This window comes from Tetrao urogallus (genome assembly GCF_951394365.1).
Source record: "Tetrao urogallus genome assembly, chromosome: 8".
Classification (NCBI taxonomy): Eukaryota; Metazoa; Chordata; class Aves; order Galliformes; family Phasianidae; genus Tetrao; species Tetrao urogallus.
The window spans coordinates 36460652-36480798 of NC_136821.1; the positions used below are offsets into that span (position 1 = coordinate 36460652).

A 20147-nucleotide genomic window follows, 5' to 3' on the forward strand; every position below is an offset into this window, starting at 1 on the left:
CCTTGGGTGCTGTGGCTGCTCCTCTTTGTGCAGCCATGCAGTGGTAAGTTCTCATTCCCTTGTCCCACAGTCCAGGGCAAGAAGGCACCAATGGGGTCACTGGGGTCTCTCTGGGAAGTGTCTTCTCAGGGTCAGATAACAGGAGAATGGGCTCCAACCTCAGGGCCTGTGAGTGTGGCTGAGGAGGGTGGAACCCAAACCCATAGTGTGGGGCTCAACACTCTCCTGATGAATCTTCTGTTACTGTTTGAAGGAGTTGTGGAGGTGAGGCTGGCAAATGGCGGCGTGCACTGTGCTGGGAGAGTGGAGGTGAAATACAACAATGAGTGGGGGACCGTGTGTGACGATTCATGGGACATAAACGATGCTGCAGTGGTTTGCAAGCAGTTGGACTGCGGGTCTGCTATAGAAGCTCCTCACTACGGACACTTTGGGCCAGGATCTGGCCCCATTTGGATGGATGATGTTGCCTGCAATGGCTCTGAGTCTGCACTGTCTGATTGCACACATTCAGGATGGAAAGAACATAACTGTTTTCACAGTGAGGACGCCGGAGTTACATGCTCAGGTAAGGTACGAGCCTATCCTCCACTTCTGTGGCCAGTTCAGGTGAGTCAATGAGCAGATGCCAGAGAACACCTGGCATACCACTTGTGGTGATGAGCTGGTGCTCCAATTGCTGGTCCCTGGGAAGGCCCACTGGGAGTCCTCGTGGGCATCCTGCCTGGCCCCAAGGTGGCTCAACCGACCGTTGGTTGGTGCCTGGGGCAAGGAGATGAATCCCCTGCATCCACGTCACAGTGCCTGTTGGTTCCCTTCTGTCTCCTTCTGATCACCCAGGACAATGAGAGCTATTAAAGTGGCCACATACGTCCCTGAGAAACGTATGAGGTGGCTGGGAATTTTTGGATTGTGCTCCAGCAGGCACAAATCTCTTGGCCAAGGCAAAGGAGCTGCTTGGAGGTGAGCTCTCTGACCACTCTCCTACCATTCCTGGCCATTGGATGGGGACACATGCAACCAGCAGTGCATTCTGGCCCTGGATGAGGACCCCTCCCCAGGCAGGCAGTGGAGCAGGGGCTGGTGCAGACACTGACCATGGTTTGGAAACTTGTGGCATCCCATCCAATAGCAGTGCCACAACAGCCCAAGGCATCTGGGAACAGGGAACTTTTCTGGCATCTCCAAGGGGTTCCTTTGCCTTGCCAGAGCCTGGCAGAGCAGAGCAGACTGAAATATCTGCAGCTTCCGAGCCCATTACCCACATGCTGTTATCTCTGCAGTGCTGGGGGCTGGAATCAGGCAGAACAGGGGCTCCAGAATGGGAGTTTTCCTGAGCAGTGCCTGTGGTTGTGGGCTTCGGAGAGAAAGAAGTCCACAGTGCTGGGTTGGTTTCTAAGGAGCATTAGGGACTCCCTGATGTGTTTGTGCCCTCAGCACCCATCAAGAGGTGCTGGGATGGCTGCGGGGCTCTGCATGTAGCTGATTTGGAGATGAGGTGGGACATAAGAATGGGAGTGCCGGTGAGATCCCAAGTGTCTTTGCTTGCTCCAGGACCTATTCGGCTTGTTGGAGGAGACAATGACTGCTCAGGTCATGTGGAGATCCATGATGGAAAGCAGTGGAAACCTGTCTGTGACTCACACTTTGGTCCCAAAGCTGCTGATGTTGTCTGCAGGGATTTGCTGTGTGGCAAAGCCCTGCTGTTACCCAGAGCAACTCCTTTGGATGAAGAAGTCAGTCCCATCTGTGACAGAGATCTGCAGTATGTGATGAATGCATCTGTCCTCACCTCCTGCCTCAAGGAATCCTCCATCAACCAGTCCTGCTCCCACCCAAATGGCACTCATATCACCTGCACAAGTGAGGACTCAGGGTGGGGTTGAACATGGGGTTGTGCTGGGAACATGGGAGCAAGGATGGGGTGGTGCTGGGTGTGAATGAATGTGGTGGTCTTGTCACACTGAAGTAGTGCAGAAGGAAAAGGGCACAATGTCCCTTTGGCTTCTCCAGATCCTGAGAAAGCTAGAGCACAAACCCTCCTCTTCTTTCCCAGAATACACAGGGTTCAGGCTGGCGAACAGCAGCACGGCGTGTGCAGGCAGGGTAGAGGTGCAGGTGATGGGGACCTGGGGCACCCTCTGTGCCTCCCGCTGGGACCTCTCGGACGCCCATGTTCTCTGTCATCACCTTGGCTGTGGGTTCGCAGAGATCGTTCCTAAAGGAGGGCATTTTGGGGGAGGAACCGGCCCTGTCTGGAGTGACTCGTTCCACTGTGATGGGAGTGAAGCCCACCTGGCTCAGTGCCCAGTGACCGTCCTGGGGGCCGCGCCGTGCTCTCATGAAAACGATGCCGCTGTCATTTGCTCGGGTGCGTGCTGGAAAAAAGCTGCGGTAACTCCATTTGTGCAATACGGCCATCCAAAGCCGGAGACCTCACAGCAGCACTAGGCTGAAGCTCTCCCTGCAGAAACCCTGCGGGATGCCAGGCTCCCTGATGCATTTCTGGAAAACCTCTGCTCTCCGCAGGCCTCGTTCGCCCCATGTCCCTGCGGCTGGTGGGCGGAGGGAGCCGGTGTGATGGGCGCGTGGAGATCTTCCAGCACAGCACATGGGGCAGAGTCCTGGATGACCAGTGGGACCTGGAGGAAGCCAGAGTGGTGTGCCGGCAGCTGCGCTGCGGGGAGGCGGAGGCAGCCTACATCCCTCTGAGAGCACAGCGAGGGACGGGCGCCGTGGGGCTGCATGGGGTGCGGTGTGCAGGGCACGAGGCCAGCCTGAGCCTCTGCAACACCTCCCTGCCAGAGGCCACGGGTGTCATGGAGGACGTGGGGGCCATGTGCCGGGGTGAGCAGTGCTGCACTTCTCTCGGGCACATCAGCAGACAGGCAGGCAGCCTCTGATGGCTGGGGCTTCTCCTCACTGCAGGGAGCCGACAGGTCCGACTGGCAGATGGGGCCGGGCGCTGTGCAGGAAGAGTGGAGATCTACTACCAGGGCCAATGGGGCACAGTCTGCGATGATGCTTGGGACACGGCTGACGCTGATGTTGTCTGCCGCCAGCTGAGCTGCGGGTGGGCTGTGGAGGCAGCTGGCTCCGCTCGGTTTGGGGAGGGCTCCGGGCAAATCTGGATGGATGGCGTAAACTGCTCCGGGACTGAAGCTGCTCTCTGGGACTGTCGTGTCCAGGGATGGGGACAGCATGACTGCGGGCACAAGGAGGACGCGGGAGTCATCTGCTCAGGTCGGTGCTGGGAGCGGTGCTTCTGGCCATGGGGCAAAGGGATGGGCAGAGGGCTGAGCCGAGCATGGATGATGCCACCAAGGGGCCTCTGCCCGAGCCTGTCTGCGTGCAGATTTATTGTTTGCTCTGGGGGGTATCTGGGGAGCATGGCCACTCTGACGGTGAGTGGGGAGGGTGGGGATGCACATCTGCAACCTCTCCATCCTCAGGTGCGAAGGGGACTTGCTGGCCATGCTTCCGGGAGTGGAGGAAGCCCGAGAGTGCAGAAGAACCTCTGCTTCCCAGAGCTGGACCAGCCTGTTTGTCCTGGGTTTTTCTTCCTCACAGAGTTCATGGCCTTGAGGCTGGAGAACAACGATGGCTGCTCCGGGCGCCTGCAGGTTTTCTATAACGGGACGTGGGGCAGTGTTTGTTCCAACTCGATGACTCCTCACACGGTGCCATTGGTGTGTAAGCAGCTGGGCTGTGGGGACAGTGGGACCCTGGAAATGAACTCGCGCTACGATAAGCTTTCTGGCACTGCATGGCTGGATCGTATCGAGTGTGGGAAGAGCAATAGCACCTTCTGGCAGTGTCCTTCTGCGCCCTGGGACCCACAGTCATGTGATGATCTGCGAGACGAGACCAACATCACCTGCAGTGGTAACTATGAGCCACAAGGGCACCAGTGGCACCTCAGCTCCTGCTACCTGCTTGGCACAGTCTGGCACAGAGAAAGAGCCTGGAGGGGCTTTTTCTGCCCACATCAAACTCTGCTGCTGCTGGTGGCAAATTGGCCGCTTCAGCTGTCAGAGCTACATGTGCTCACCTGCAATGCCCAGGGGAAGCAGAGGCAACTCCAGGGGAGGTCTCAGAAGAGACCAGACAGGATATGAGGAGCCTCCCCTCCTGCTGCTCTGTGATCCAGGCACTCTGTGAGGATGAGTATTCTGGGTCCCTTTGCAGTGCCAAGCGTGTCCTTTCAGTGACTGGGGTTTGGCTGCTGCCATGACCACAGTGAGGTGCAAGACTAGGCCAGCTCTGCTCTCTTCTGCACGACTCCCAGCCCCTTCACTGCAACACTTCCTTCTGCAGGGAGACAGCCAGGAAGGCCTCTGGTGGCAGCATGTCCCAACTCCACCAGTTGCACAGGTAAGAACAACTTCTCCACATGGCTTCTAGCCTGGCAAGACTGTCCCGACTGTGCTGGTGCCACGTGGGAAGTTTCTGCATCTGCAGACAGGGAGAAGATCCGTGCTGTGGGAGGCAAGGACAGATGCTCAGGCAGAGTGGAGGTCTGGCACCACGGCTCCTGGGGCACAGTGTGCGATGACTCGTGGGACATGCAGGACGCTGAGGTGGTGTGCCGGCAGCTCGGCTGTGGCCCTGCAGTGTCTGCCCTGGCTGAGGCTCCATTTGGGGAGGGTACAGGACTCATCTGGCTGGAGCAAGTGGAGTGCAAAGGGACGGAGCTGTCGCTGCAGGACTGCTGGGCCCGGCCTGGAGACAGTGGTGTCTGCCGGCATAAGGAAGATGTTGGAGTGCATTGCTTAGGTGAGTGATGGAGCTGGGCCTTCTTCCTCAGGTCCTGCCCACAGTCCTGAGTGGAGCAGAGCAGGGCCCTGGACACTGTCCCAGACACCCTGCCCAGCCCTGCAGGAGGGCAATTCGGGTGGCACGTGTTGAAGATGTGTGCCAGGGGATTCCCTATTACTGTACACACGCCGCCTCAGCCCTGTTCTTCTCCTCTGCAGCTTCACCCAGGATGACAGCGTTCCCCCCACAAGCAGGTAAGACGTCCACCCTTGGGGCTGGGTCTTCATTGGGCCAAACTATGACCCACAGCCAAGGGGAGGAATCTCTTTATCAGGGTGTGAAATGCCCAGGAAGAGGCGCAAGGATGTTAGGGATGGAGAGGGGCTGTAATGTACCAGGAGGATGGGACTAGCTGCATCACCCAGCCCCTGGTCCCCAACCCCTTCTGCCTTGCATGATTGGGATAAGGGCTGGGATGTCCTGCCCCTTTTCTCTCCAAACCCTGGTGAATCCACTGCTGTGTTCCTTCCCCTGCAGACTATCCAATTGGCAGAGGGAGTGTCTCCGTGCCTGTTGTCATTTGCATTATCCTGGGGGCTCTTCTCTGCCTGCTCCTGGCTCTCCTGGCTGGGCAGGTGCAAAGTGCCAAGGCTCAGCGCAGAGGTAGGTCCTGACCCAGTAATTCTGGGGGACATGCCTCCTGATAGGGCTGGCGGTGATGCTGGAAGGAGCATGGGTAAAGTGGGGAGATAGGACCATCTGCTGCTTCCTGTTTCACACCACTCCACAGACAGCCTGGACATTGGGCCCCAGCAGCAAGGCAGGGAGAGTGCCCAGAAGCAGAGGGAGTTAATGTTGGGGCAGGGGAAGAAATGACAAAGCAACACTGGTAGGGATGGGTGTAGAGAGGAGACAGCCAAAGATTTTCCACTGTGGCAGCAGTGGAGGGGGCTTTGGGGCAGAGGAAGTGCCAGGAGGAGTGCGGGGTGCAGTCCATTACTCTGTTGGCAGGCTCCTGTGTTGTGTTGGGCACAGCCACGCTATGGACCTGAGGGACAGAGAGAGGGCAGCTCTAGGGATCAGCAGTGGGATCTAACACAGGGGCCAAAGAAGCATGAAGGTTGTCTTTGACAAGTCCGCGTGAGGCTGATGCTGTCTCACACCAGGTCGTTGCTCTCAAGGGGGATGTGACAGTGGTGGCCAAACAGCCAGCCCTGGGCTGATCCCAGGAGCAGGGCATGGGGGAGAAAAGCAGAGTCCCATCCCTCTCTGCCCATCCCCAGGACAGACCTTCCTTTGTCCTCAGGCTCCAGGAGAGCTGAGGAGCCCTTCCCTGAGGCTGTGTATGAAGAGATCAGATACAACCCTGCATGGAACAAGCAGACAGTGTTCGATCACTCAGGTGAGCACAGGCTCTTTGAGGGCACATCTGCATGGACCTTTCCCTTGTCCTTGGCCCAGGGCTGGCTCCCATTGTCCCTGCCAACACCAGTCTTTCAGCCCCCCCACCTGCACATTCCCCATCTTGCACTTCATGAAATGTTACTTCTCACTGTCACCAGATCCCTTCTCCTTCTAGATATTGGTATCCTGCCCAGAGGTGATCAAGAAGATGGCTATGATGATGCCAAGGATGTTTCTGAACCTGAGAATAATCCCGTCTCTGGGCAGGGGCACTGTGAGGTGCCCAGGACACGAGAGGAGGGAGAAGAGCCCAGGAATGCAGTCAGAGGTAAGAGGAAAATGAAATGCAGCACTGCTAGTTACCATGTACCATTCTGTGTCTTCGGTGAATTGCTGCAGTACCAAGAGCCTAGTCTCTCCTGATGGGGAACCTTCCCCAGGGAGATTTTCTTGGAGGAAATGAGTCTTGGACAAAGGGCTCATGGCCAGTGAGAAAAAGGAAGGATTGTGACGGATAACTGCAAAGGGGTATCCTATGGAACAAACCACAGTGCTTGTCTTACTGCTTGCAGGGGTGAGTCTGCACTCCCAGAGAAGTACTGGAGGCTCTAGAGTAGATGGAGATACCTTGTCCTTGTTCCTGAGGAGCACGGACTATGATGATGTTGAAGAGGTGTCTCTGGCACATCCCCATGGGGATACGAGCACTGTGACACTGGAGTGGGACACAAAAGGATCCCTGAGCCCCAGGCAAGGAGATCCCATCTCTGCCATGAACTTTAGTGTGGCTGCAAGGGAAGAGAAGCTGGTGCTGCTTAGAGAGCTGTGAGGTCCCTTTTGCCATGGGCACCAGTAGTGGGGCATTTCCTCTTGTGCTCTTATTTGTTCTTATTAAAACCTCTCTGTTCTTATTAAAACCACTCGTGCACCTCTCTGTATCTGGAGACTGGAGCTCCCCTACTTTTGGCCACATCCTTGAATCTGCCCCTCAGCCCAGTCCCAGACCCACTCCTCCCTGTGTAGATGCAGGACTGGAGCCTGACCCGAAATGAGTTTCCTGGGGTACAGAGACTGCTCGTGGTGCTCAAGTACTCATCACAAGGAATCCCACTCCAGAAAATTTGCTCTCCTGTGGGCTTTCTGCAGCCAGACACTGTCTCTCATTTGGTGCTGGGCAGCAGTGCAGAGGGCTGGGATCTCAACACCATGCCCCTCAGATAGGTTCTGGTTTGCTGCAGGAGCAACCACAGGCTACTGATCTTCTCCTGACAGCCACTCTTTCCTATCTGAGGCTGGAGAGCAAGGATAAAAGGCAGCCTGGAAACGCACAACACTACTCTTTCCTAAGTAAATAAATAAATAAATAAATAAATCACAGGTTGAGATAAGGAGGAGTTTAATGAAACGTAAAAAAAACAACAATGAAATAAGCAAAGTCCGTGTGGAAGCAAAAGAAGGCTCTCTTATGCTTCTTTATGCCCCTTGCAAAGTCCAGTTCCAGTTGAGCCTGGGCTTTCCTGAACCCATCCCAACACAGCCTAGCAGCATCCCTATACTCCTCCCAGATTCCTCGTCCCTGCTTTCACCACACATGCATTTTCTTCTTGTTCCCCCGTTTGACCAGCAGGTCCCAGTTCAGCTGTGCTGGTATCTTGCTTTCCTTTCCTGGCTTTCTATACTTGGGTATGGAGAGCTCTTGTGCCCTAAGGAAAGCTTCCTTAAAGACCTGCCAGCTCTGCTCCGCTCCCTTGTCCTTAAGGTCAGATTCTCAGGGGGTTTTGTTGACCAACTCTCTGAAGAGCTGGATTTTGGCTTTCCTAAAACTAAGCTTTCTGTTTTTACTCTTTGTCCCACATCCCTCAGAAGTGTGAACTCCTCCATCTCATGGTCACTACAGCCCAGGCAGCCTCCAATCCTGATGCCACCATTCAGTTTGCTCACGTTGGTGTGCAACAGGTCCAGCACTGCATCCCCCTGTTGGGGTTGTCTATTACCTGGCTCAGGAAGTTATCCTTGATGCATTCCAGGAGCCTCGTGGACTGCCTGCAGCTTACCATGCTACTTCTCCAGCAGGTGTCCGTGCTTGGAGTGCCCCAGCACAGGGACCCCATCTGCAGCCATCAGGCCAGGTGTGAAGAGAACTGCCCCATGGTCAAGAAAAATTCTTGCCATTGCACCAGTCTCTCAGCCATGTATTTCTCAGATGGATTTTTCTGGCCAGATATCACTCCCTGTCACTGAAGGGACAAAGGAAAACACCATCTGTATGCCTGCTCTATCTACTGACCGCCTCAGTCCTCTGAAGTTATTGTTTGCCCTAAAGCTTCTCTCAGCAATTTCATCACTGCCAGCCTGAACTATCAGTAAAGAATAATGATCAGAGGGCCAAACCATGTCAGGAGGTTTTCTGGTAATGTCCCCAACTCAGGGCAGACAGTGCATAACAGGAAGGATTCCCTATCCCTATTCTCCATCTTTCTGAACACAGTGACCCAAAGGGACATTGGCACCAGGTTCCTTTCCGATGCAGCTGGCACATCTCCTCAGTGACTGCCACAACGTCCAGCAACGGCATCCTTATGAGAATCTTTTGGGAGACAGTATTCAAATCCTGTACTGCTTTTGGCTGGTAAGCAGCTAGTTCTACATAAAAGCCACTATCGAGCTATCTGGTGGGTTGGTGACAAAAATATTGTGTGCACTGAGGTTTTAGCTATTGCTGACCAGTGCTACCACAATATCAAGGTCTTCTCTGTTTTTTCATTGCTATCCTAGCAGGGAGGCTGAGGGTGAGCAACTGTTTTGGAGGGGACACAGCCAGGACAGTTACTTCAAACTGACTGAAGGGATATTCCCTACTATGTGATGATGTGTTCAGCAATCAAATCTTGGAGTAAGAAGGAGGAAGGGGAGAAGTCAGACGTTAAAGTGTTTGTCTTCAGAAATAACTGTTACATGTGACAAATCCCTTCTTTCCAAGAAGCAGCTATAAATCTGCCTGCTGGTGCAAAGTAGTGAAAATCCTTATGTTATTTTGCTTCTAAGGGCAGCTTTTCCTCTAAACCTATGATGGGATGCTGCCTCTATGCAGCCTCCATTTCTAGGAGGAGCCCAGCTCCAAGCAGTACTTGTGTTGGCATGGTCCTCATCTCAGGATGCTGAGAGCAAACCTACAAGAAACCCAGGGTCCCAGAGCTTCCAGGGAAATCTCCTGCATCTGTATGCAGCACAGTGATTTTCTGTGCCAGCTGTGCCTGTGATGTATGCTGAGGGAAGGCGATGAGGAAACCAACATACAGCCAGGATCTACTTGTAACACCATTAGCCATTTATTAACTCATCAGTTGACATGACTTCCACCTCTGATACCCACACCCTTGCTCAGGGAAGCCTAGGAGACTATGCCCTAACACCAATCACCTCAGTGCTTTCTGCTTCAGTTTCCCCTTTTTCCAAGTGGGAACGATGCTGATGATTTGACCTGTTCAGCTCTGGGAAGCCAGATGCCTCCAGGTGGGGGACGGAATGGAAAGAAAACTGAGTGAAGCACTCCTTCCCATATTCAGGACAACAGATGCCCCCCCTCTCAGCACAGCCTCCTGAGCAGAGAGCACTTCAAAGGTTTTTGTTGGCACTCCCAGTGCAGGCTAGTTCAGGATGAACTGTGGACTGTGCAGTGCACTCCATCACAGTGCTGGGCACAGGGGAAGCCCCACCACATCCTACACTCCTGCTACAGCCAGCCAGCCTTGGGGTGCAGGACAAGAAGAAGATTAAATCATCCTTGTTCTACTGAGAATGAGAGACAGTCTGTCTAGACTATGATACAACACAGCTCGGCAGCTTTCTCTCTGAAGATCATCAGACTGATTCGAAAAGGCACTTTAGTGCATATCCCTTGAAGGTAGATACAGTTGGCAAGAGCCTTTAGAAGTGGATTCTTAGAAGAGAGTCAACAGAAAGCTGAGTTTCTCTGGCACCACAGCAGCACTCTCCTCCCTGGCAAAGGCAGTTGAGATCAGCACTGAGATCCTGTGCAGGAAGTCCCCCTGTGCCCCCATGCAGCATGACACCTAAGGCAAGTCAAAGCCATGGTATGGGTTCAGTCAGACAGTGCTGTCTTTGGAGTCTTCCCCATCCCAGCCAAGGGTCCGGATTGCAGGTGCTCAGCAAGAGGGCTGTTGGGATGCAGCCGAGAGAAACGTCCGAGCGTCCAGATGGGGAAGACATTGCGGTAGGCAGTGTAACTGATGGCACATGATTTGTTGAACACCCCAGCAATGTTCTCCTGAGAAAGAGACAGACAGCAGGGCGATGTGGGTGACAGGAAACCACAGCGTGTCCAGGACACAGCGCTGAGCTCATTACTTTCCTGAAGTCCTCCACCAAAAAACACACGTGGCTTTTGATCGTATCATTACAAGGGCTACATGATGCCCAGGACATATGCATCACTGGGGAACAAACTGGAGAGATCAGAGGTGATCCACGTACCTGAGGCCAGTCACCATTGGGTAGTTGCTTATCAATCAACAGTTTGATGCCCCTTTCCAGCACACCAGTGTCAGGGTACCTGCAAAGCACAAGGGAGATATAATCACTTTTGTCATCTAGGCTGTCTGCATATCTACTTCAGGAGCTCAATCACCTGCAGTCTGCCTCAGGCTTAACTAAAGCATGCTGAGTACTTTGGGAAGGCCCCTTACAACTCCAGGGTACCATGCATTTCTAATACAGCAGAATTACTCTAGGCTGGCGGTCTGCAATTGCGATCCAAACCTTTGCTTCCCCCCTCTCCTATAATCAGCAGCTTCACTGGCTGGACCACAACTCTGGTGTCATTGCAGGAGTGGAGTAACTAAAAAACACGATTGGGTGCAAGGCTCACACTAGCAGGACCCAGAGCCTATGCCAGCTTTTCCACACAACCCAGCTGCTCTCTCCCATCTCACCAGACACTAAAAGAAATGCGAAGTCAGAAGTGGTGAAGGCTGCTCCTACCTGACAGCCATGAGCCCCAGCAGGGCCCAACATGTATTGTGGATCTGCGAGGAGGAACTCTGCACATAGGTGCGCTGCTCACACGACTCAAAGTCCTCTCCCCATCCACCATCTGTCATCTGCTTGGAGAGCAGGAACTGGCAGGCTCGGGCTATTTCTTTGCATGCCACCCTGCAGGGACAGGCAGAGAATCAGACAGGGCTAAGTACCAATGACAGCTAGCTAGTTTGCAGTTTTCCAGCTGCAAACAGAAGCTGTGTTCTACTCTGCTCATGGCAGGGGTTGCTGCAAGAGCTGGAACTCAGGCATTGAGTGCTCTGGTCATATCACAGGTATCAGATTTGGAAGGAGCAGTAGCTGAGGCAGAAGAACAGAAGAGCCCAGGGCTCCACCCAGACCCACCTCAGGGTCCCATCCCTGCCCAGAGCTGGAGCTGGAGGAACCACCTGGCCCTTACTTACCCATCACGGTACACATGCTGCATACTGGCAAATGCCTCCAGACCAAACCAGGTTCCATATGTGAAGCAAACTCCCCAGCTCCTAGGCCAGAGGGAAAATCAGTGCAAGGACCAGGGCAGAGGCAGGCTCTGACACTGCTGTATGCGCAGCCAAAATAGACACAGGCAGAGCAACAGCTTGTGTGCCCTATGGCCTAACTTTGCCCAGCACCACCACCACCTGCTCCCAGATTGCTTAGACTGGAGGAATTGGATCCACCCCAACACCTAAAGGAGATCAGCTACCTACATGCTATTCTCACACACACTACCAGCCATGAAAGATGCTTGTGGTCCCTCTCATGATGGGGCAGTCAGGGGAGAAATGGGCAGCTGTGAGCACTGCTTACCCTTCCCATGACCCATCAGCTCGCTGCTTCTTGCGACAGAAGTCCAGGCCCTTCTGCAGAGTCTCTCTGGTCAGAAGAAAAAACAGCTCAAACTCAGTGTCTGCTTCATTAGTGGTACTCATTATTACCTCTGAGGATTTTAAGGGTCCCATGATTAGAGGGAAGAGAAAGCAGACAGATGACCCCATTCAAAATTTTAGAGTCAAATCATGCTCTACATGGGTACTTTTCTGCCACATGCCAGCATACAACCAGGGGACCTGGCCTACAGCTGGCTGCAAGATCAAGGCAATCGCTAAGTCATCCGGCATGCTCATTCTCTATTGATTTTCCACAGCTTGATCCCAAACAGATGCCCAGTGGGATTAGGCTCTAGGATCATGAGGGAGAGCTCTGGTTCGTATGTCACCAACATCCCACATCAAACATGCCAGTGGCCTTTCCAGGGGCTGCTCCATGCCACTGCAGAGGCCCAGGCAAGACAGGGCTTAGCAGGTACTGTGCCAGCAAAAGACAACAGCAGCCAGCATAGACCACTATTTTCATCCCCACCCAACTCTCAACCTTACCTGATCTCTGGGGCTCTGTGCTCAGGATACACATTTTGGAAGTGTCTCAGTGCCTGCATGACAGCTGATGTGCATTCCACATAGGTGTAGTCAATCATGATGTCACCTGTCAGCAGGAGAAGGATACTAGTGAAAGAGACCTTCTCCTGGGCAGCAAACTGAGCCGCACACTGCTGATCTCTCCCCAAGACCCACAGCACATGCAGGCCACAGAGGGTCCTTGGGCAAGACCTGCCCCTTCACAGTGGGCAGGGCAAACAAGCCTACCCAGCTCCTCTTACCAAACACTTCTGAGGGGTTCAGCAGCTCCAGCAAGTGGCCTCCTCTCTTGGTTTCATATGTGGCAAAGCCTCCATCTGAGTTCCTCATGCTCAGTAACTGCCCAGACAAGCAGAGAGAAAGGATGGGGCTGGCTCACAGGCAGTACCACTCCAGTCTGGCCCCAGGCAAGTTGTAAGGACAAAGTCAGATCCACATAGGTTGGTAAATGTCCCTAACCACACTGACAGTTAGATCTCCAATCCAGATCATCACCTCAAATGGCTTTGTACAGACTTAGCAATACCACATCTAGGCACTCATCAGGATTTCGCTTCTCTTATTTTAGCTCTTTTTACCTGCCTGCATTTCCCTCGATCCTAATCTTTGCAACACTTACCACATTCACAGCATCAAAGAGGCGTTCAGCTGGGACAGGGTTGGCTATGAAGGGACACTTCTCCTGTAGCAGCATAATCGACTTCAATCCCTCCGCTGTGCAGTCTGCCACAATCCAGCCACAGTCCCGTGTGCTGAAGGGAAAGCCACCCTAGGGAGGTAAAGAATGACTCAGCACCATCCTCTGGACTTGCTCTGTTCTTGCACAGGGGAAGGTAGTGTCACTCATGCCCCCACGCCCCTCTGCCCAAATCTCAGCTCTGTGTATGCACCCATTGGAGTCCAGCTCCAGCCATCGCACCTTGTTCATATGGCGGTAATATTTCTGGTAGTCAGGTGGGTTCTCTGGGATCTACAGAAGACAAGAAACAAGAAGGACAGATTGAAGCTGCCCAGCTGAAAGGTCATGGCTTTAAACAATCACACATGCAGAGCTCTTTGCGACTGCTCACCATCTGTCCTTCACTGAGGGAGGCAGACAGGGAAAGAGATCAGCTCTGAAGCGGGGAATGCTGAAGAAAGATCACATTTTGGCCTCGCACCAGCATGTGCTGATAAAGCCCCTTCTCGAGAGCTTTCCTGACAGGGAGCCATCTGCTTTCAAGGGCCTCACTGACAGCACCATGACTAAGATGTACAATTGCATCTACACCAGGCTGCTAGACAGCAAGATCTGAGCTGTGCAGTCACTGGGGAAGGAGGCTGGGTTCCCAGAAAGGTGCTTCAAATGCATGGCACCAGCAAGGAGAATGGGGAAAAGAAGTCTAAGCTCTCAGTTTTCCAGACTCTCTCAGCCCAAGGCAGACAATTTAAACATCCCACAGGACATCAGACAGAGCCTGGGGCTGGCCAAGGTCCTGGCTAAGCTGCAAAAATGATTCCCAGCAAAAGGGCACAGGAATGTCCCCGGGACATTGCTAGTCTAGCCCTACAGGGAAGCTCTTCATACAACACAGGTATCCAGCAAGGCTCTCACAAGAAGCCAAGACTGCATAGCCAGCATTGCAGAGACAACCAACTCAGCTTACCTGGGTGAACCTAAGAAACTCATGGGCGTTCTGAAGGCAGGACATAAACTCAGGTATCTTCTGGGCTTCTGCCTAGAAACAGAGATGCACAGTCAGCAAGGAGTTCTGGCCACAAAATATGTCCCTTGGGAAGAAGAGGATATACTAGGACTTTGCTGACCTCAGTGCCATTAACACCTGCTCCTTGTGTAGCCCTTCCTGCAGGTTCGCATTCATCCTTCGCTTACTACGTTCATTACAAACCTCTCTAATGAGAACTATGTGCTGTTGCTTGCTTCACTGAGAGATATCTGCATGGCCACGTGAGGGGCTTATTCGAGCTATCACATTACCCTCCACAACACATGCCCACCACAACTCTTTCTGCCCTTATGCTGGAGATCAGTCCTGCATGCTATTCCTGACAAACAGGAATGCTCTGGGGCCAAGCAGAGCAAGGAGCAAGAAACAGGGTTTTACTACAAGACTGCAGCAACAAATAAATCTAATCCGGCCCATTCCGCTGGCATTGTGACCTGCTTCAAAAGCAGCTGGCAGAGAAGGGCTGTACAACAGTACTGGACAGCCTGCCTACCACAGCTGAGGGGCTTTCTGTGGAGAATGTTCCCCTGATGCAGCTGTATCACGTGATACCATAATCAGCACAGCAGAAGCATAAGGGGATGTGCAGTAAAAGCCCCTCAAGGATGCATCACGATGCTGTCTTTTGTCAAGGCACTGTGCAAACTTGAGGGGTATCTTACCTCCAGGAAGGCCTGGATGGCAAAGGCAGTGTCCCAGAGCTGGGATCCATTTGTACCCTGAAAGAGAGACAGTGAATGGTGAAGGTCAAGTTGCCACTGACACCTGTGGGGACTCCAGGACAATGTACTCCTCCTGCATTAGCCCCTCTGTTCCCTCCATCCTGCATCTTGGTTTTATGTCACTTAGCACCACAGCTGCTGTGCTGGCACTGAGGGGTGGAATACAGAAGCTCACAAACAGCAGAGGGACAGGAAATGAGAAAGCTGCCTTAGCCTGCTGTGTGCACAGCAAGAACAGGAGAGATCAACAGTTATGAGCAAAGGGACGCAACAGCCACAAGATTAGCTCAGTCTGCATGCACTATCAGAGCCTCTGAGCAGTAGGGCAGGCAGTGGACCATCTTTCTCCTTCCCTTCTCCCAGGACCCACAGGAATAAAGGGGATAGAGACCTACAGCTGCCCCCCCAGCCAATGGCCAGAAAGGCAAAGAAGTGAAACACACACAATGCACTCCCGGCACTGCCAGGCAGACAAGGCCGACAGACACTGAAAATGAGGTATCCCATCCCAGAGGCAGCTTCAGCAAGCTAGCATCTCTCTTGGCCTCTCTGGCATCCAACAGCATCTCACCTGCATCTTCATGCCATCGAGGCCCAGCCTGTGGGAAGAGAAAACACAGCGCTGCAGTGCAGGCATAGCAAGAGCAGCAGGAAGGGGGCTGGGAGCCACGGTGTGCCAACATCACAGGGATCAGAACCCCATGCCATGAGAGGTGGTCACACACATCGTTACCAGAGATAGTCGGGGATCCTGGAAACATGCTCCTGAAAAGCTGGTGAATTCTCCCCATCCACAAACCAGCGAACCAACATGTTGATGGTCTTGGAAATCTGCCGAGAGCATCACTGTTATTGCTCTAGGTGTAGCACCTTCCAGCCCCAGACACATGCACCGCTATCACCCAGCACACATCCATCTAGAGGTCCTGGGCTTCACTCTGACAACTCCATCTGTGGCATCGCTCTAAGTATAGCTGAGACAGCTCAGCAAGTGCCACAAGGTTACTTCAGGGATTATCTTCACATCGTGTCCCTGAACCACAAGGAGAGGTACCCCTTACTAGGACTACAGCTGTCCCCACACTTTCTGCCTCTCCTGTGTCCTGTTAGCACTAAAGTCTTCAGCATTATGAACAGCAGGAGTTGTGTCTGAGCACAACAAGACAGAGGTTATGGTTACACACCACAGCTGCAAAGGGCTGTGGAACCCCGCGCTAGTTCTTAAAGAGCCAAGGGCAGGAATTTGACAGGATCAGTATCAAGTGGCCTACCGGACCAATGCTGATACACTTGGTGAATCTGTCATCAGCTTTGATGTGGTCATACAGCTCCGTGATGGCTCGCTGCCGCAGGTAGGTGCTATGGTGGGCTTCGTACACATTCATGACAGCTGGAACATAAAGTGACACGCAGTGAAATATTCACACCATGTGGCTGCATCCAATTGCTGTGGCTGGCTGCACCACTGCTCACATGATGACCAAACACGGAAAGAATGGGAACTGCTGTGCTTCATGATGGCCTGAAGACTAGGGCACAAGGCCCTGCTGCTGTAATGAAACTCAAGGCCCAAGGATCACACAGCCAGTGCTTCCTTTCCAGCTCCAAGGCATTGCCAGTAGCTAACAGCAGACCTTGAAGGGCCCTCACGGTACAGGACAGCTTCAGTTCCACCACCAGCCCACTAAATGGTGGTCCCATGTCAAGGGCCCTTCCATCTCATCCAGCATCACGCTCACCATAGGCGATTCCCAGTAGCCAGCTATGTGGGGTGTATACATCACAGGAAGCCACGTTGTTCCTCTGGGCTGGCCAGTCGATGCTGGCGTAGTCTTGCACATACAGCTCCTGGCAAAAGACAATACAGGTGATCAGCCTGGCAAGCTGGGAACAAATACCCAGAGACAGCTTGCTGCATGAGGTCCTCTGCCCAGAAGCAGAGATGCTGCTTCATGAGCCAGAGGCTGCCCCAGCGACACGGCAGGCACAGCAGGCAGCCAAGGAGCCAAGTGTTCTCTTTGGGGAGCCCCTGTCAGCTCCTCACCTGCTGCAAGCTCCGGATGAGTTCATCCTCTTCTGCTGACAGACGCTTGGCATAACAGTAGCTCATGGGGAGGTAGACCTGGCGGCAATGGCACCAGAGCCTGGATGGATGGGCTGGGAACCACGTAGGAAGCAGCCTATTTGCAATGGAGAGGGCGCTCCTGTGAGCAACAGGAAGGGCCAAGGGAGACACACAGAGGTGCTGTGCTAGTAGGATGTGAGGGGCCCCCGTGCCAGGCTTTCTGCTGCTGGTACAGCTGCAGAAAATACGAGAACACCCACACAGATTGGCTCTGCTCCCACTCTTCAGGGATGAGCCCTTCATGCTAGCACCAGCAGAAACTGCTCCTGGCCCAGCTCAGGCAGAGAGCACCCCAGGTTCAGAGAGGAGGAAGAGCCAGTTCAAGGGCCCCTCTCTTCTCCACATTACTTTGAAGGTGGAGTTGCAGAATGACAGCTGAATGCATCCCATGACAAAGCTCCAGCAGTCCTTGGTACTGTGAAGCCCCTGACCTTCCCATAGAAAATTACATACGCTTTTCCTCTCTGACACCCAATGACCACTAAGGGCCCTCTGAGCAACCACAGAAGGTTACAGCTGGCAGCCTTATACACAGTAAGCTCTGTGCTGTTAGGCTCAGTTCTGCTTGGTCGCAAGAGCAAAGGACCTGTGGATAAAACCAACAGGGCTGAGCTCTTGCATATCTCCCTGGTGCAGCATTTGGTGCTGCATGCCCATCGGCTGCTCCCAGCAGCCAGGCAGCCTGAACAGAGCCTGCTCTGGGCCCAGCACATACAGCTTGGACAGCTGTGGGCTGAGACCAGTGGCAGGATTGATGACATCCCTGCACCCACAGCATGTACCACATCTCCGGGAACAGCGTGTTCATCCCCTCCCAGCTGTAGACGTTGAGGATAGCCAGCCAAAACTTCCCCCAAGATGGGATCCCCACAGCACCTCCTGCAGAGACAGATCAGGGCTTTCAGTGATGCAGCTGTGCCCGCTCCCTTCTTTCCCCCACATCCCAGCATTTGTCTCTCCCCGCGTCCAGGAGCATGCTGCACAGACACATGTCTCCAAAAAAAGGCAGGCAGCAGAAAACAAAGCATCATTCCCCATCGCTGGGTGAAGATGTCGATACCACTCAGGGCAAGCAGCTCCTCTGCCACCCACTGCCTGAGCAGCCGGGCACAGCCGCGCTGACCTTTGCTGTGCAGGTTGACGCGGGCCCTCACGATGTCGGGGTCATCCGGGCCAAGCCCCAGGATCCTCAGGGCTACGTAGTTGAGAGCTGTGCCAAACACCGTCGATTTGTCTTCCACGTGCCTGCCACACACACACACACCCACACGCAGCACAGCGTCAGACACGGCCGATGCACGGGGCAGAAGCAGAACGGCCGCGAGAGAGATCCGAGTGCCGCCATCCCGGATAACCCCCCGCTACTCACAGACCCCAGCCGCCGTCTGGGAGCTGCACGGAGCGCAGGTAGCGCACCATCTCCCTGCGGAAGCCGTCGGGCAGCGGGATGCGGGCGATGTGGCAGACGATCAGCAGCCCTGCGGGCACAGGAGCGACGGTCACACTGAGCCGAGCGCGGCGCGGCCGGGAGCGCGGCAGGACCCACCTGGCAGCAGGAAAAGCGGCCCCCCGTAATCGCCGGCCCAGTGACCGTCCTCGGCTTGCAGCGTGGCGTAGAATCGCATGCCGTTGCGGGCGGCCTCCCGCGCCGTGCCGGCGGCCGGCAGCGTCCGCAGCAGCTCGTCCTGCGGGGGAGATCGCGCCGTAGCTCAGTCGGGAGCCCCGCGCCGCGCCCCGCGCCCTCCGCCCCGCGGCCCCGCACCGTGTCCAGGCCAAGGCTGTGCGCCTCCAGCGCCGTCTGCGCCCGCCGCCCCTCGCTCGCCGCCTCGTCCTCGCCGCCGTCATCCAGGTAGCACCAGCGCTGCCGGCCGCCCTCGCAGCGCAGCCGCCAGGAGGGCAGCGCCGTGGCTGCGTCCGTGCGCCATGGACCGCCGCGCCGCCGCACCACGCTATGGGCACGGGGATGGGGATTATGAGGATGGGGGTGATGGACAGGGGGATGGGGATGATGGGCAAAGGGATAGGGATGGTGGGCACGGGGACAGGGATGGTGGGCACGGGGATGATGAACACTCACCCGTCCGCTGCCATCGCCACCGGTGCTGTCAAGACCGGGGCCGGGATGGGGCCGAGACCGCGCTACCCTGAGCCGAGATGGCCTCACGGGAGGCCGCCAATGGGCCCGTGGCACCGCCGCGAGCCCGCCCCTAACCCGCCCCGAGCCCGCCCCTATCCCCGCCCCGGACCGCACCGCGGGTGGAGCGGAGCGCCGTATGCAACGCGCAGGGGCGGGGCGCAGCCAGTCCAGGGCGAAGGCGGTGCAGGCGCGCGGTTCGGTGCGGCTGCGGAGGGGGATCCGAACGGTGTCCATCCACGGACCCGCCCTACTGCAGATCCGCAGAACCCCGCATGGGGGCGGTGACCGCAGAGTCGCGTCCTCGAGTCTGTCCCTGCCCCCGGCGTCGTAACCCGGACTTAACAGCCGCTGCAGAAAAAGCCGCCGTTGGGGGGAACCAAACCCCGGGCGTTCAGCAGCGCGGTGCCGGTGCGTGGCCGTGCCGCAGTTCCGCCCGCACGGAGGCATTGAGCAGCAAGCAGCGGCGCTGCACGGCGATCCCACCCGTGGGCCGGGGGCTCCGCAGAGCCCGGGGGCCGCGCGGCCGCTCCGTTCCGTGCGCGTAACCGAGGGGACGGCGCCCGTCGCGGGCCGTGCCCTTGCGGAGCCTCGCGGAGGGGCTGCCCGTGTGCCGGGGCAGCCCCCGTAACGCCGACGCTCCGTCCGTGTCCTCGCGCCCGGACGAGCAGCGGCAGTGCCCTGCGGTGCGCACGGCCAGCACGGCGCGAAGACCCTCCGCCACACACAAAGACCACAGAGCCACCGAGAGGACTTTTTTATTGCCGACCTCAACCCGAGCCCGAGCTGCTGTTGGTCTTTGCTGTTGCTGCAGAGGTG

General features: G+C 55.2%; 2 protein-coding genes across 2 annotated transcripts; one reads left to right on the plus strand and one right to left on the minus strand.

The window, feature by feature from the left end:
- Nucleotides 1–228: 228 nt before the first annotated feature.
- LOC306949131 (scavenger receptor cysteine-rich type 1 protein M130-like) lies at nucleotides 229–6991 on the plus strand (the record flags this gene model as incomplete). The annotated part of the gene is made up of 11 exons (XM_079538901.1): nucleotides 229–568; nucleotides 1555–1863; nucleotides 2057–2371; nucleotides 2530–2847; nucleotides 2929–3243; nucleotides 3571–3885; nucleotides 4462–4776; nucleotides 5296–5421; nucleotides 6065–6160; nucleotides 6338–6490; nucleotides 6735–6991. 11 exons carry the CDS (start codon nucleotides 229–231, stop codon nucleotides 6989–6991), a joined length of 2859 nt encoding a protein of 952 aa, XP_079395027.1.
- Nucleotides 6992–10264: 3273 nt separating this feature from the next.
- On the minus strand, nucleotides 10265–19136 carry LSS (lanosterol synthase; the record flags this gene model as incomplete). Its single annotated transcript, XM_079538781.1, has 21 exons — nucleotides 18957–19136; nucleotides 18741–18879; nucleotides 18564–18672; nucleotides 18318–18439; nucleotides 17977–18073; nucleotides 17114–17249; nucleotides 16809–16917; nucleotides 16341–16459; nucleotides 15803–15900; nucleotides 15641–15668; nucleotides 15010–15066; nucleotides 14267–14338; nucleotides 13540–13590; nucleotides 13240–13389; nucleotides 12863–12959; nucleotides 12582–12687; nucleotides 12013–12078; nucleotides 11625–11705; nucleotides 11164–11334; nucleotides 10657–10735; nucleotides 10265–10450 (listed from the first exon to the last, which is right to left on the minus strand). The coding sequence occupies exons 2-21, from the start codon at nucleotides 18817–18819 to the stop codon at nucleotides 10265–10267; spliced, it is 2013 nt and encodes a 670-aa protein (XP_079394907.1). The 5' UTR covers nucleotides 18820–18879; nucleotides 18957–19136.
- Nucleotides 19137–20147: the final 1011 nt, after the last annotated feature.